This window comes from Neodiprion pinetum, chromosome 6 (assembly GCF_021155775.2).
Source record: "Neodiprion pinetum isolate iyNeoPine1 chromosome 6, iyNeoPine1.2, whole genome shotgun sequence".
Lineage (NCBI taxonomy): Eukaryota > Metazoa > Arthropoda > Insecta > Hymenoptera > Diprionidae > Neodiprion > Neodiprion pinetum.
In genome coordinates this window covers 9,412,388-9,428,362 of record NC_060237.1, presented here as the reverse complement: position 1 = coordinate 9,428,362, position 15,975 = coordinate 9,412,388, and the positions used below count along the sequence as shown (strand labels likewise).

The 15,975-nt window shown below is 36.1% G+C and overlaps 1 protein-coding gene across 3 annotated transcripts; it reads right to left on the bottom strand.

Annotated features, from left to right (window-relative positions):
- Nucleotides 1–999: 999 nt before the first annotated feature.
- LOC124221322 (glutamine and serine-rich protein 1) lies at nucleotides 1,000–15,666 on the bottom strand. Of its 3 annotated transcripts, XM_069137424.1 has the most exons (10): nucleotides 15,314–15,665; nucleotides 11,015–13,228; nucleotides 9,559–10,780; nucleotides 8,965–9,377; nucleotides 8,087–8,224; nucleotides 7,876–7,997; nucleotides 7,643–7,767; nucleotides 7,273–7,577; nucleotides 6,942–7,124; nucleotides 1,001–6,673 (listed from the first exon to the last, which is right to left on the bottom strand). In XM_069137424.1, exons 2-10 carry the CDS (start codon nucleotides 12,989–12,991, stop codon nucleotides 6,434–6,436), a joined length of 4,725 nt encoding a protein of 1,574 aa, XP_068993525.1. In that variant the 5' UTR covers nucleotides 12,992–13,228; nucleotides 15,314–15,665; the 3' UTR covers nucleotides 1,001–6,433. The 3 variants fall into 3 exon arrangements, with proteins under 3 accessions (XP_068993524.1, XP_068993525.1, XP_046487169.1); XM_069137423.1 differs by having other exon boundaries at nucleotides 1,000–6,673; nucleotides 9,559–13,228; nucleotides 15,314–15,666; XM_046631213.2 differs by having other exon boundaries at nucleotides 7,273–7,556; nucleotides 9,559–13,228; nucleotides 15,314–15,664.
- Nucleotides 15,667–15,975: the final 309 nt, after the last annotated feature.

Sequence of the window (15,975 nt, the reverse complement as noted above, 5' to 3'; positions counted from 1 at the left end):
ATTTTCTGACAGATAAAGCAAAAGAATTTTATTTGAACAAAATTGGTGCCATCCCACGAGTGATCGAATGATCGCGGTATCCAGTAATCGAATGATCGAGTGATCAAGGTGTTCAGTGATCGAGTGATCGTGTGTCCAGTGATCGATTGATCTAATGATCGAGTGATTTAGTCCGGGAGGTAACGACAGATTTCATTACATCATTTTTGCAAGCTTAATTTTTTGGATGAGTTATCCGTGTAACATGTAATAGTAATATGACCGTCTTCCAATGAACTACCACGACGGAGGGATACAGGAGGATTAAAATTAGAGCAAATAATTAACAAAAAAAAACATGTATAGCTTAATACCCGAAACTCATCGTACGCATTAATTAAAACATATGAAGCAAGAAAATATCGTGTTCCACTTAAATTCCACGACACAACCCGTCTACCACACGCGTAAGTAGGCGCAACAAAATATTTAAAAAATTTTATACTAGGAAGTACATAATTGATTACAATGCTTTTTTTATAGTAACAAACACAAAAATAATAGTCTTCCACATATAAGATACAATAGGACGGTTCAGAAAATGGCCTTTTTAGATTTTGCTCTTCTCCGAAATTATACACTTTTTCAATAAAAAATAGCTCCTAAGTTTCGTGGGAAAACAGAAAATTCTGAATATTTGACGGGAAAAGTCAGGAAAAGTCAAGGAATTATATTTGAGCAAAATTGTTGCCACCTTGATAATGAATCACGTCATGTGTTTAACGATTTCATAAATGGTATATGAAAAAGTAAAGCAGTCTAGATGAGTTAAGCTTTCAGCTTTTCAATCAATTTTCTTACCAACAACTAAGTTTTCAAATTTAAATTAACCGCGCCTTTTGCGCGTTGACTTGATACTTTTTGTTCCTGAGAGAAGGCGCATCATTGGCAAGCCGGCGGTCAATTCACGGGATAAAAATCGTGGAGTATACAATGATAGTGAAGAATCTTGTCGTAAATATTTATAAAACATATTTGAGGTGTACAAAAGTATTTTTTTAATGATTGTATTGTCTTTTGATTCAGGGCAACGAACTGATTTTTTTTTTCAAGCATACCGAGAAATATTGCGTCTTCATTCGAACAAAATATTTATTTCAATAATTCCAGGTAAAAGAATAATTTCGATTCAAAAAATTTATAATCTTTTCTTCAATCATAGAAATGATGGAGTAGAAGACTATTTTCATGAATGTTGACGTTGGGCTCGACATAATTTTTGCCGATCCACGGACTTTTGTCATTGTGCAAATCGTAACTTCGTCTGTTTCAACTAATCAAGTCTGTGCAGTTAATCAAACCTTTGTCTGTTTCAGCAAAACAAACTTTAACTGTTTCAATTAATCATACCTTTCGTCTATTCCAGCTAATCGAAGCTTTTGACTGTTTCAGTTGATCAAATCTTTTGTCGGTTTGAACTTATCAAATCTTTTGTATTTCCAATGAAACTTTTTTCACCAACATTTGAAGCGATTTCTGCTATCATTTTCGAAATCGTCAATAAAGCCTTGATAAATCCTGCTAAAATCGGATTGAAATGTGTAAAATTTTTGATCAGAGAAATATCCCATCCCAGGCGGCTTAGCAGAGTATCTTTTTTGAGGTGAAATATTTCCCCGATTAGTAATCTTTCTTGGCACGTGGCCAATTCGATTTTTACATGACGTATCAAGGGTCTGTTGATAAATATGAGGATTGTAGCCTGCTAATTGATTTTGATGTTCGTAACAAAAATTACGTCGAAATTGCTTCAGTTCGTATTTCCGATGCATCCCAAATATTTCCGATGTAACTTCTATTACCAACATTAGTTTAGGCGCTCATTTTTAACGGAAACAATCTAAGAATCACGTTTATTACTAGAAGTAGAAAGTTAACCACTATTTTATCCTCAGCCATGGTTTGCGTGAAATGACAATGCGAAAACGAAAAATCTTACACATTCAAAATAGTTAGATTTATCTACGCAAAAAATCGGATGCGGTTTTCACTACATACTGCAACCTGACCAAGTATAAGGAATATCTTTCACTTTTGATTTCGTGTGGTAGCAACGCAGATGAACTTCTGCACGAGATAAATTTCGACGTTGCGGGCATCGAAAAGAATTGAATGATAGTTCACTTTCAGATAGATTTGATTCCGGATTTAAATTCTTGGTAGGAAAAACCGGAGTTACATGTATATTTCTTAGTTATGCTGAGAAAGTGTGTAGAACTACATTTAATATTTTTCAAATTTTATTGAAAATTGATTAATAAAAACATAAGTTACGGAAGAATATTTTGTCAAAATACATGTACATACACGTATGTGTACGTATGTACATGTATACTATAATATATTATATATACATCTATTTTTAATGACAAAAAAAAACCATCCCACTGGCATAGGTTCGCATTGAGATAAGAAACTGCGCCTTCGTAATTTAAAAGAAATTATTTTCAGCCGATTTAAGGGTGGGAATTGATGAAATTAAAAAATCCGCGAAATTAAACAAGAACCACGCTCATATAATATGTATATACATATACATACATGTATATATATTAGGGTGGTCCTTATTTGGGGTTCGGATAAATTTTCATTGCCCCCCCCAAATGCGTGTTTCAAATCACTCGAAAAGAATGTGTGTAAAGTTTCAAGCTACTACGTCAACTGGAACACGTCTTTCAACGAGTTTGAATTTTCCCATTTAGGTAAAAAAAAAATATCTTACTCGGCATTGATTTTCCAGTAGATCAAAAAAATTCTATAAAAATGATCTTTAAATTTTTTTGCAAAATTCCAATTCTTACTTAAAATAATACAAGTTATTCTCAGTCAAACATTCTTTTCTGTTTAGTATCGTATTATTTAGGAAAAATCAAACAAGAACGTATTGAAAAAAAAATTAAAGCTCTCGTTTATATTTTTGTATAATAATTTGTATTTGACACAAAAAAAATATTCATATTCACCAGAATTTCTTTGCATTTACTTATCATCATGGGTTGAATGGGAAAACTAGGCACGTGTTTCAATGGACGTGGCGGCTTGATACTATAGACAATTTTTTCCCCGTGATTTGGAACAGATCTGGGAAGGCAAGAAAAATCTTTCCTACTCCCAAATAAGAACAATCCTAATATGCATATGTTGATATTGTTTTTCACATTACTGAAAACACTAAACTTTGTATTGCGATGGGTGAAAAACATACAAAATACTCAGCAAGTCGGAAATTAAAAACAGATTAGAAATTTACATTTAAAGTAATAAACAATACATTTGCCATTTTGCCAAAATAATATAATATAACAATAATATTAATAGTTTTGATAATAAGTGAGCTGCATCAGATAGATAATATGTATCAAGATTTACATCACGCCAAGAAGTTTATATAATAATTTTTATACAACAACTTCAAACTTCATGATTATCATTTCACACCCTTGTCTAAGACGTTTGGCGCTATGACCGTTGAGTTCTTGAAACATAATACCACCATTATGTGATATGGCACATTTTCGAAAATAAAAATTTTTACACTTGCATACTGTACTTTTTATTATTGTGATGTTAATGTCCAAATGCCCGCATTTATAACGTTCAAAGTCCATAATTGATTCGATAATTTACAGTACAAATCAATTACGTAATATTTGTGAAAAGTATTCATATAGTAATTTCAATTTGTCATAATAATGATAAAAATAAGAAGAAAAAGGTATTGAAACTTGACAGCCAATTTCATTAATTGTAGCCACCTATCGCTATTATATCTTTACAATTTACAAATATAATTTGATACATCTTCTCAAAAAATACATTCTCGCCACACACACATATCACCACTTGTCTTTACCAATATAATTCCTAATAAACGTAGAAACAAATGAAAACTTAAACACTTCGAACGTTTAAACAATATGTAGCAATATTGCCAATTAAAATGTAGTGATTTTTAATGTACAGCAAACTATCAGCAGTTATGGTATTATTACTAAATGTTTATCATCTACTGGAAAGTATATCTAAGAGCTATTGCAACTTAACATTAAACGTTACGAAACTATTTATCAATGCTCCAAAATGGTGGACGATGAAATAAAGATATTAAGTATAGATTCTAAATTGTGTAAATGTGATGTTTACAATCGTACAGGAGAAACCATATTTTTTTTTAAATTGCCATGAAAATTAATTTTGATATTCACGAGTGATGATAATAATAATAATGAAAATAACGATAATCTTAACTAATTTTCAATCGTTGAATGATAAAACGTCAGTAATTTACTCTCCTACTTATCTAGTCATTATATACCCTCGCTTTCTCCAAAACAAATTGATATTTTACTTCAAACTTATGAGTTTGTACATTTCCGTATTTGATTCATTTTTTAAATTGATTTGATATAAAGATACATAAAGAACTAGCAGGAATTTTTGATGTTAGTAACCGTTATACGATTTTTGTGACTTTAGCAAGTAACTTGCAGCGTCGCACTTGACTAAACACGCGATTTCTGTCGATATACATATTCTCATAATTTTTATGTACACAAAAGCAATTAAATAAACTATTACATTACGGCAAAGAAATTATTCCGAAAGTGGCTTTTCGAAATGTCGACATGGATTAGTTTACTAGCTTAACCCTAATTGATCACTCTGGGTGAATTTCACCCCAAATATTTTTCAAACTCCTCGTTTTTTTTTCTGCACAATTGAATTTGTGATTACTTTACCAAGGTGTGAACAATTAGGGTTAAATTGCAGATGATTTTCAACTATATTTTCAACCAAAAATTACTACTTGCAAAATATGATAATTAAATACCACGAATTTCAAACAACTGTTTTGCATACGTATGAATGTACGATAATTTTCGGTTACTGGTTTTGAATGTGCATAGATTTTACAGCTAACAACTTTGAGTCCTTTGTTCAAGCAGAAGAAACTGTTATTTAATTGGAATTTTTATACATACATATATTATGGCTGGAAGTAAGAATCGTTTTTTTAGAAGAATGAAAAATGCAGATAATCAATGAGAGACAGTACGTGAACCACGACGTTATTTGTGTTCATAATAATTGGATGGTCCAATGGCAAACTGAATTACAAACTTTACATCCTAAGCTAGATAAATTTCATTTTATACACATCTGAAACTGTGCCAGAAGTGCAAATATTATTATGCCCTTCTCCATTTATCTGTTTATCACAGTCGCGGGACAAGATTTTCCAAATAAATACGTATTTAAAAATTGAAACATGACATCGTACAAAAGTAAAAATTCTCACATCTTACATATTGTAAATAGCCAATTCACTCTGGCATAAGGTATCCAATTGAGTTCCCCAGATGTATCGTTATTTAGAATTTCATTCCTTTCGGTAATTCACCATTATTAACAATAAGTTAAATAGGAATTACATATTAGGTCTCATCATCCCGTGATCAGTAATTCGTTCAAACAATAGACGTTAATAGTCAATTCAAATTTCACAACAATATTTTGTGGCACTTGAATTTAGAAGCATTCTCTGTTTCAGTTTTATAGAAGCCACTACAGCGTTATAAGTATCGTCAGGCTTATATTGTTTACTATTTAGAAAAGATTTTCGTTGATGGAAATAGGCAAACGTTCTCGCTCAACATCTTGGATGGCTGACTAACCGTTATCGCTAATGAAAAAAAAATTTGACAAAGTTCAGCATTATCATTTCAGGACAACTATAAGTTGAAAGTAAGCCTAACAGAAAACATTGTTGATTTCATCTGTCACCAGTATCAACCTTTGACGCTTTAGCACAACGTGATGTATATGAGTATATTACACAGTAAAGTCAGTTAATCGTTAAATTTCTCACACTTTCACTTTTCACGAATATTTCTAAAATATCTATCTCACTTGCACACTCAGACTTTAGCAAATTCTAATTTAACTTTGTCCGAAACCTAGACGCGATATAAATTCTACAACTATCTCTATATTCACACGAATATGATAATTTTCAATAGATAACGTTAAAGTAGTGGCAAAATTTGGGCATGATTTTCAATCATCTATGTCACGGGTGAGTATGTTACAAATGAACAGTGTGTGCGGGTGTAAGTTATTACTATTGCTACGAATTACGAATTATTATCTACGAATATAATTCACAACTAAAATTAAAGATCGTCGTATTCCTATGTCTATGATGATTTTCTGTTATTAATGTTGTTACTACAATTCGTAAGATCAAGACAGTCCGACGTCTACAGAGAAACCGTTTTTCTTGTAGAGATATATATATACTCTTTTCACGTGTTTATTTTATCACTGGGTGAAACAACCCATATTTTTACAACTCATTCGGTCATCATTGATCGTGAAAATTGTCATAAAAGAACTAAGACGGTTCAAAATTCATTTGGGTATTATTAACCATTATCAATGGATTACTTTCAGTAGGCACCTGTGAAATAGGGGTGGCAGCAGGTCCTGCATTTACCAGCGTCGACGAAGTATGCGTTAAAGAGTCAATTTCCAAACTTGGAGTTGTTGACTTCACTCGAGAATTTACTTTTGCTTTAGTTTGTTGTTCCATGCTATCAATTTCTGCCCAGATGCCTCGAACTTCTTTGAACAACTGCAAAATAATAAAATGAATTTATAAAACAAAAAAGAAAACCGAATTAAGTGATCGCGTTTTATGTTTTTGGGCTTTCCGCTGACTTAGTGGTGAAGAATAAAAGTTTGCAACGTTACTGCATATTAAAAATTTTGTTGTAATTGAACGCAAAAATTCTTGACAGAAATTTCGCGCACGTACTAACTGTGCAACGATCCTCAAGAGGCCAAAACTAGCAAGCCTTCATTTCATGTAACTGAAAAGTATAAAATTTGATATCAAGTACCTGATTGAGCCAAGTTTCGTCAGCAAGTAACTCATTAAGTATAATAGTTGTATCCTTATGCGGATCCGCAAGTCGCTTATCAGCTACTCGCTTGGCACACTCCAAGAACATTAGATACTTTTGATGCGCCACCTTATTGTACAAAGCTACCTTCCCTTGACATATTCGACATAGAAGAAAATCCTGAAACGATAAGGAAAGAAAAATATTCAGATTGGTGAAATGCTAGTGTCTACCCAATAATTTATATTTCTCGAATATAAGTAATATGTTTAGTTGCATGAAATATTGGTGTGACGGTAGTAAGTCAATGACAAAGCATGCGGCACACCTTCTCTTGAGGGATTCTAGGGTCTGGAGGAGAGCCTTCGAGAGTAGTACCGTTGTACGGTTGACCATACAACAGAACTCTGGCGTGAATTTTCTGCTGCTGACAACCGGTACATTGTTTTCCTTTAAATTCAGGCGCTGTAAGGTCTTTAAGGACATTCAGGCATGGCCATGTGGATATTGCTGTTACAATGTTAGGATTCCATTTTGTGGTAGCCAAAAGTCGACGTTTTCTTTCTTCAGTTACTTCATCAACTGTTTTCACATTGGACAGGAAATAATCATCTGAAATAATGACATTGATATCTTAAATTGACAGTTATAAAAAATAACGTTCACACATTAATTTTACGCAAATTACAATTCTTTACCTTGTTCTTGAAATATTTCAGTGAGAAAATTCGAATCCAGAGCTTGAGAAATGAGCGTTTGTATGTACACTTCGAAGTTGTCCTGATATTTTTCCGTATCTTTCATCGATTTGACTATATGTTCGCTTTAAAAATAATGTAGTCTATTACTTAAAAGTTTAATATTGATGATTTTCTTAACTGCATGAAACAATAGGTCAACAGATTTCCTAGATTGATCCACACAAACTTACCTATCGTCGATAATCATTTCGTCACGTAGAAATTCTACGACGGTTTCCATTTTGCCTTGTTGCCAGAACTTTATTGGAACTTGTTGGTATATGTGACGATTTTGAGGTGCCCAGCCAGAATACTACATAACAAAGTTCAAAATCCGTCGTTATTAACATTGCAGTGAAAGAAATTCCAAAATATTTACATTCATTCAGCAAGCAGCATTACCGTAGATATGTTTCTGTACAAAGTTTTCCCATTAGATTTGAAAGGCTCGTATTTCTGAAGTAGCGTCTTGCCGTCTATTCTCCAAAGGGCAGGAAAGTCTTCATCCAAATCCGATTTAATTACCACGAATTCGCCAGACTATTCAACAAACATTACAAGGTCGACACAAATTAATAACTCGATAAAAGAAAACCTCGCAAGATATTCAGAGCATGATTAAAAATTTTCAACGAAAATTATGGAATCGATGGGCTCCGTTTTGGCGCGGAAATATTTTAATGATTGCTATGCTTTGTACGTTTGCAGCCTAGACAGATGAGAAATGCTATTCTTTGATAGGTACGTGAAATTCAGTGTTCTACTCATGCTCCTGACTGGAGGAATTTACAGATAGGACAAAGCGATCAGTTTTATTTTACCTAAACATAACAAACTGCAGTATAAAAATCAAGTAATACTTTCATATGAAATTACCATTTCTTCTGAATCATCCACAAAATGCTGCATGCAACCGATACATTTCCGTTTTTTAATGAACCAAAAATTAATTTAAATCTCACCACATGTACACCACAGTATATGTACATGTACTTTAGAAGAAAAAAAAAAACTACTTTTGTAAGTACTACTACTTGAATACAATTCTAATACTCTGCAACTTTGTCAATAGACGTTGATACTTTACGAATTTGCCCACTGATACTGTAGTCCAGAACGAACGTATACTTTGAATAACATTGTTTGAAGTGATCAAAATGAACCTAAATCACTTACAAATTTCTAACTAATGCCAAACGATAATGACGCAAGATTCAAATTTGTTTTTACGCACCACAATCAATTTTTAATATCTCAATAGACATAAGCCTAATACGGACCTTGAATGGTGAAATATCCAAATCATCATCACTGTTAACTGGGATTACTTTATCTTCTAGTTTAGTCAAGGCTCTTGTTGCATTGCTAGAATGTTTGCCAACGGCGCCTAGCTTTTTTCTCGATGCTTTTCTCTGTACAGCAATATCTCCTGATGAATATCCATCCTCGTCGATAATTCTTCTCGTTTTCTTCGTTATAACAGGTCTACTTCTTTTCTTTTTTTTCTCCTCCTCCTCTCCTACCAATTTAACAGCAGGTGTCCATGCTGGATCAGAGTCAGAATCACCGAGTTCTTCATCGTTGTCAAAGTAATCAATGCCCTGCTGCCGATCGAGAAACTGTTTCACTGATGTTTTCTCCTTTGCTTTTCTTCTAGACGTCTCACGTCTCGGAGGTAGCAATAAGGGATCCACTGTAATCAATCAAAATGTGAGATATGATTTAGAAAAAATGAGTCGTGATCAGAACCAACAATCATATTCCATGATATTTCATGATACTTCCAATATTTTAATATGAATGAAATAATAAATAATAAAATCAATTGTTTCATGTTGATTTGAGGATAAAAAAACAAGAAACAAGTTACTCACCTTCTTCCATTTTTTTTGCATTCTTTGCAGCAACAGCAGTTGCAGCAGCAGTTGCAGCAGCCTCGGCTGCAGCCGCTGCAGCTTTTCTTTTTCTATCCGTTGGTCCACCAGGTTTTATTGGTCTGCCTTTCCGAGGCTTTCCTTCCGATTTGGTGATAGTATATTCCACACATTTCTTTTCACTTTTTTTAGGAGGAAATGAAAAATCATCATCACTTGTAAACCCATCATCGCTAGAATCAAAGTTTTGCTTTTTTCTCTCCTTAGGTAAAGGAAAGTATCTTGGATCGTTAGCATAGTCAATTGTGGTGTTCTTGGAGGTTGGTTGGACTATTTTTTCTTGAGGCTGAGTGTTGACTCCATTTGTAGATGCTCGAGTTGAATTTTCAATTGATGCTGATTTATGTGGTTCCGGTGGAATGTAAGGCTTTGACCTGTTCCATGTTGCCTTTCTGCCACCACGAATCGCAGGTGGAGGAGATGGATCTCTTTCACCTTGTAAAAACTTGAGATAACTAGTCATAAAACCAGAATTAGGATCTTTGCCGCTACCCGGCCCCTTGGAGTCTTTGTTAATTCGATTAAAAGTCTGGACAGGTTCTTGATTTTGTTGAAGAAATCCTAATTCTTCTTCGATATTTGGAACTATGACCTTGGGCTGATCGTCTCTCGCATCTTGATTGTAACTTGCATGGTTTACTGAATTCTCGCCGTAAGCAGTAGAAGGTATTTCAACTGATGATTGAAACTCGTGCGAATGATGAGCATGGTGCCCGGGTGGTATGTGAAATGCCGGAAAATATGGTATCGGCGGGGGAGCATGATGATGGGTAACCATCAAAGACTGATGTTGATGTGCAGGATTACTAACAAAGTTATTAGAGTGATGCAACGTCGTTTGAGAAGCAAAAGTCCCCGAAGTCGAAGGAAAAATTTTTGACGGTGGTGGAGGAATATTCCACCTGTCAAAATCAAAATAACCATTTTGTTGCTGCTGATTAGCGTTATGATGAGCAGGAGGTGGTATTCTACTTAAATACTCTGTCATAGCTGCCGCTCCTGCCAAATCATTAAGTGATGACCCATGCGTCCCTTTCTCAGCATTTTTCCTCTTCTTACTTACAGTATCAACTTTCCGCCTTTCTTCAACCTGTTTCTGCTGCTCGGCCGGATTAGGAGTAGAAGCTTGTTGCTGTATCTGACATGAGCTCTGCTGCAAGGTCTGTAAATTTTTAACAATGCTCATAGGATCACCCCTACAGCTGCTTAGATCCTGTAAAGTAACTTGGCTTGAATCAAAATAAGCCTGTTGCCGTTCAGAAATATTTAAAACTCTCTGCGCCTGTTGTTGAATAGGTAAATTTTGCGTACTCATATCTGCGTTACTAGCTTGGTAAGTTGTAACTGGAAATTTTCTACTGGCATTTGTCTGTCTATTATCATTTTCCCAACAAACCTGCTGTTTTTGATTCTGGCTAAATTCCTGCTGTCTTTCATAGTTTCTGTTCTCCGTGTTGTAACTGGCCTTGTTATTCTCCGTTGTTCCTAATGCCCTAGTAATCACCGAAGAATATGCGACCTGATTTTGAGATGCTGGTCTGGGAACGGTAACATCCAACGGAGAGGGAGGTGTGACCTGTTGAACGGTTGCTTTGAACTGTGACCCGCTAGTACATTGACTTCCACTAGGCTCTCCATGCTGCTGTAAAGGAGATGGAGAAGACATTGTTGCCATAGGGCTATTATACATCGGATAAGCAGGACTTGGCACATGACCCAGAGGACTGGCCTGTGAATGTGCTTGCAGAGGACTAGGCCTCCGTGGTACAACGACGGCACAGTCAGGGCCATTTTGCGTAGAATTATTTGATGAATATGCAGAGTCTGTGGAAGTCGTAGACTTTGATCTCCCAGTATGATGATATTCGGAATCGCTTGTAGAGCTCGTAGAATAATGTCTGTAAGGTGTTGCTTGCTGCTGTTGCTGCTGCTGTTGTTGCTGTTGTTGCTGCTGTTGTTGTTGCTGCTGTTGTTGCTGTTGCTGCTGATTTAATGCATGGAATTGTTGTTGACTGTGTTGCTGCTGAATATTACTATTGGTAGGTGTTCTTTGACTGGGGGCTAATTTACTGTTCGCATTATTACAATTGGTTGCATTATTGCTGGCGTAATTCAACCCTCTAGAATCAATCAGAGAAAAGCTAATCGGTGACGACTGGCTATTCTCGTGAGCATTTTGTTCTGTTCTCCTGTGCTCACCATGGCTACCTAGTTCAGGATATATTTTAGTCTGTGCTTTAGTTTGAATTGATTGGGGAGTTACTGCAGCTCCCTTGCTGGGGGGGGAAGCAAAGTTGCTATTTCTTGCTGATTGTTTTTCCTGGACTTGCGAAGGTGTCGTTCTCACTGCAGCACTTGTATTCAAGAAAATAGAAGTTGTCGATGGCGACCTTATCGGAGGTTGTGGGATCCTGTATTCCTTGCCGGATGTATTGCTGGCTGTAGAGACAATACACGATTGTTGATGCTGTAGGGAAGATTGAACCTTTGCATTAGAAGATTGGTTCCCACTTGCAGCTGCGTAACTACTAGAAAGAGGTTCTGATCCGAATGACGCAGCTCCTTGTTGAAAAAATGGTTGTGTACTGCTAGCCGTTGGAACAGAGACCACTGGTTTTATGGTAACAGCCGGAGACTGTGGCCTGACACTAGTGACTTTCTTAGTCTCTGTATAGTTGGATGATTTAAATTCAGCTGCCGTTACTACAGGAGAGGGTAGCTGCGAATTTAGATTGTTCAAGGTTTGAGCAGCGGCAAAGTGGGCATTGAACGTGTTTTCATACGCAGTACCACCAGACTTGGACGAAGGAGGTCCTGGTGAAGATGGAACGACAGTCTCATGTGGTAAAATGCCGAAAGGGCTAGGAAGTTGGGAATTGTTTTGATGTGTCCATGCTAAACTTGACGTTGTTGGTGACGAGGCATTGCCTTGGTGCTCAAAGAATGTTGCCTGATGTGAAGAGTTGTAATTCTCTCTAAGTGTTGAAATTTCATTTTCCGTGGAAGTGTTTTGCTTTGTCGTAGCAACTGCCTGAGCGTGGACTAGGGCTTGTCTATGCTGTGTAACGTAGTGCGCCTGTTTAGGGTTGGCATGATGAAACAGGGGGGAAAATACGTCATAGCCGACTGGAGGCGGAGATAGAAACCCTCCAGGATTAAATGGCGAAGGTTGTCCTGCCAGTGTTGCCGTTGTATGTGCTGCTTGCAAAAGCAGCTGCGATGTTGTCGATGGGGCAGATTGGGTAACAGCCGTGGGCAAGTGATGGGATGCAAAATCACCGCTCGTAGTTGGACTCGTAGTTTGAAATGTACCAGCGGCACCACTAGTGGCTAAACGATTGTACGATGCATACCACGGCCCAGCGGGATCCATTACCCACGCTAAAGCACCAGAGTGCCTAGCCTGCCTGATCTGCTTCTTGCAGACTTTGATCTCCAAATTCACGATCTACAGACTCGACGATATTCATAACATTAATCTTTTATTGTCCATTTCTTTGTATACTTTGAGTGTCAATTTAAAAGTCACATTGAACCGTTGTAGGATTATCTGCGATCGTCACAGCATTTGCTTATGTTTCAGGAAAAGATAAGGCGACGCCATTGCATCCTGAAAGACAGAAAGAAAAGCAATTAATTCCAAGTTCTCATATCATAGATATAATAAATAACTTAAAATTAGCTTTACTGCAAAAATTGACTCATAAGATATGGTTTTTTTTATTGCACAAAATAAAACCTATTTCAGGGCTACTTGTATGCCTAAAGACGTGATTGATTTACTGCACTCAAGATGACCAGTATAAATTAGATGCACAAAATCCTAAGATGTTTTCAGTCCTAATGCTTTTTTTAATACAAGTTAGTCAAATAGTTTTCATTGGTGGATAAAATGTGTTTAAATTCAGTTCGTGCTGATTTTTGGGATCAGTTTTTGTTCCGTACATGCTTCTACACAAATTTTGCATCTTATGTCATAAAATGATTCAAAATCCAAAAGATTACTTAATGTCGCAGAGAAATCTTACACTTACGCAACGCTGATAAGGCAAAACAAGATAGGTAGTGGAAAGCTAATATCTAGGAATAAGTAAATTAAATTGAAAATCAACAAGTAGTAATTAACAAAGTAATTGAAAACATGAACAGTATTGACAAATAGTGGATAAATTTTCAGGACATGAATAAATGTTCCAGAACCAATAGACATCTTACTACTGGATACTAACAACTTTTATGAGCGATGTCTTTGATCTTTTCCAAAACTTTTATCTTCATGACTGTCATGTCATGACTGAAGACAATAAATAGAGATTATTGCCATTAATATGTCACGATGTAAAAGTATTCTTTTTTGTTTCCAATGCACAAGTGAATCCGAAAAGTGTATCTGAAGTATATTTATAAATGTGACATACTTTCGACATACTTGTGATTTGATACGCGCTAACCTCAAAGTATAATCTTACATTTACATTAACGTTTTTGATCAATTTTCAAGATTTCCCTGTTGGAATTCAAGCTTGAACACATGACAAAAAAGTTTGGGGTTGGAAACGATGACCTTACTCATGTGATATGTGTATATATATATATATATATATATATATATATATATATATATAAAATGTCTATCTAAGTCTATGTAGAGGATGCGCTGAACGATTGATGACGAACAAATGAAATTCAACTGTTTGTTTTACAAGGAGAAGAAAAAATACTAGGAACACTAGAACGTGTTGCCAAAAATAAATAAATGTAATTTGAAAAAATATTGTAGGCATGTTTTTTGGATTCACATATAGATAAAAAAGCTATAAAGCTTTTGTGATCCGAACATAGCACTTCATAGCAATTCATTTCTGTTATCTTTTATTTCTAATATAACTGGATGATACGTACTAGTATAAAAAAGTGATTCATAAAGCTGTAGCTGTAATTGACATGACACGATGAAGAATTATCATCATTATAATTGCCAAGTAAAAGTCTGTTTCTTTGAAATGGCAAGATGGTACGACATGCAATAGCCGTTGTTATGTAGCACCTCATGACATGTTTTGCAAAAAATGACATACGAGAGATCGTTGCAGCTGTAAAAAGTGGTGATCGCATGAGTGGTCTCTTATTAATAAGTATAACAAACAAAGAGCTACCGACCAGGAGGAAAGGTGATTAAAGGAAAAATGAACTGATTAGATCTTCCGTGTGTTATATGAGTGGAGTCAGTCAGGATCGCGCGAATATACTTCTCGACCGATAATCACGGTCGTAATTTATTGCGTAACTTGCAATGAGGGAAATTAACTATCAATAAAGTCACGATAATAATTGAGTAACACGTGAATGTTGCGGGTGTAGGTGAGCGTGTATTTGTACATAATAGAAATGACAACAATACACGGTCGCATCGCGATGCGCCACCACCTCCATTATTGACTAGAAATCTACCGGGTGATCCGAGTTAGGCGATACGCGATGCTGATAAAAGCCGAATTATAGTCGACGAAGAGTTGAAATGTTCCACTTAACAGGTGCCCCCTGAATGGGTTCCCAAACAAGTTGCATTGGTATTCTCGTTGCCGATGGGAAATGGCATTCCCGACGGTCCGAGAACGGAGTTCTTTTACCGCGTAGCGAAGGTGCATTTTTCCAGGGAGAACAAGCGGAAGGATGAGTTAACTACGGTATTTACCTTGGCGGTGATTAACCGAAGTTCTTAAATCGGTCTTCTGTTATTTAAACAAGGATATAAACGTTTCGTTCTTAAGATAACACAGTAAATATGGTTCTTCAACAAAATATCCAACACGCAGGGTGCACCGATCGGGTGTTTACAAGGGTGCCTGAATCCTCACATGATTCGCTGGTAAAAGTACATAATTTACACTAATATCATTCGACACTATCGCCGCGACACTTTTTATACAAAATTATAGTCACGGTAATCATTTGTCATAAAGATACCCGAACAATGTTCCCACGGAGTGCCCATTATAGGCTGCCATTTTGATCCGAGTCAACAATAGAGCGCGCCATCTATCGATTCCTGAGGGGCACAGGCGGGATTTTTCAAACAATGAAGGGGAAAGCGTTTCTCTCCCGCTCTCCCCCCTCGCCGTTAGCACTTTACCCGCCCACGCCTCCTCGCTCCGTTCTCTCGGTGACCCAGAGACTAGGCGCTCGGCGTTCTTTTACCTTTATTTCTCGTGTATTCGCCAAGCGCGCTTCTGCCGATACGGATGCCAGCTCCGTCGGGAACCACGTTTGTGCAATACATTGACTATTGCAATTATTTCCGTTATGTAATGACGACTTTTTGTTGGCATGAAACATTTCGTCTAATTTTTTTTTTAC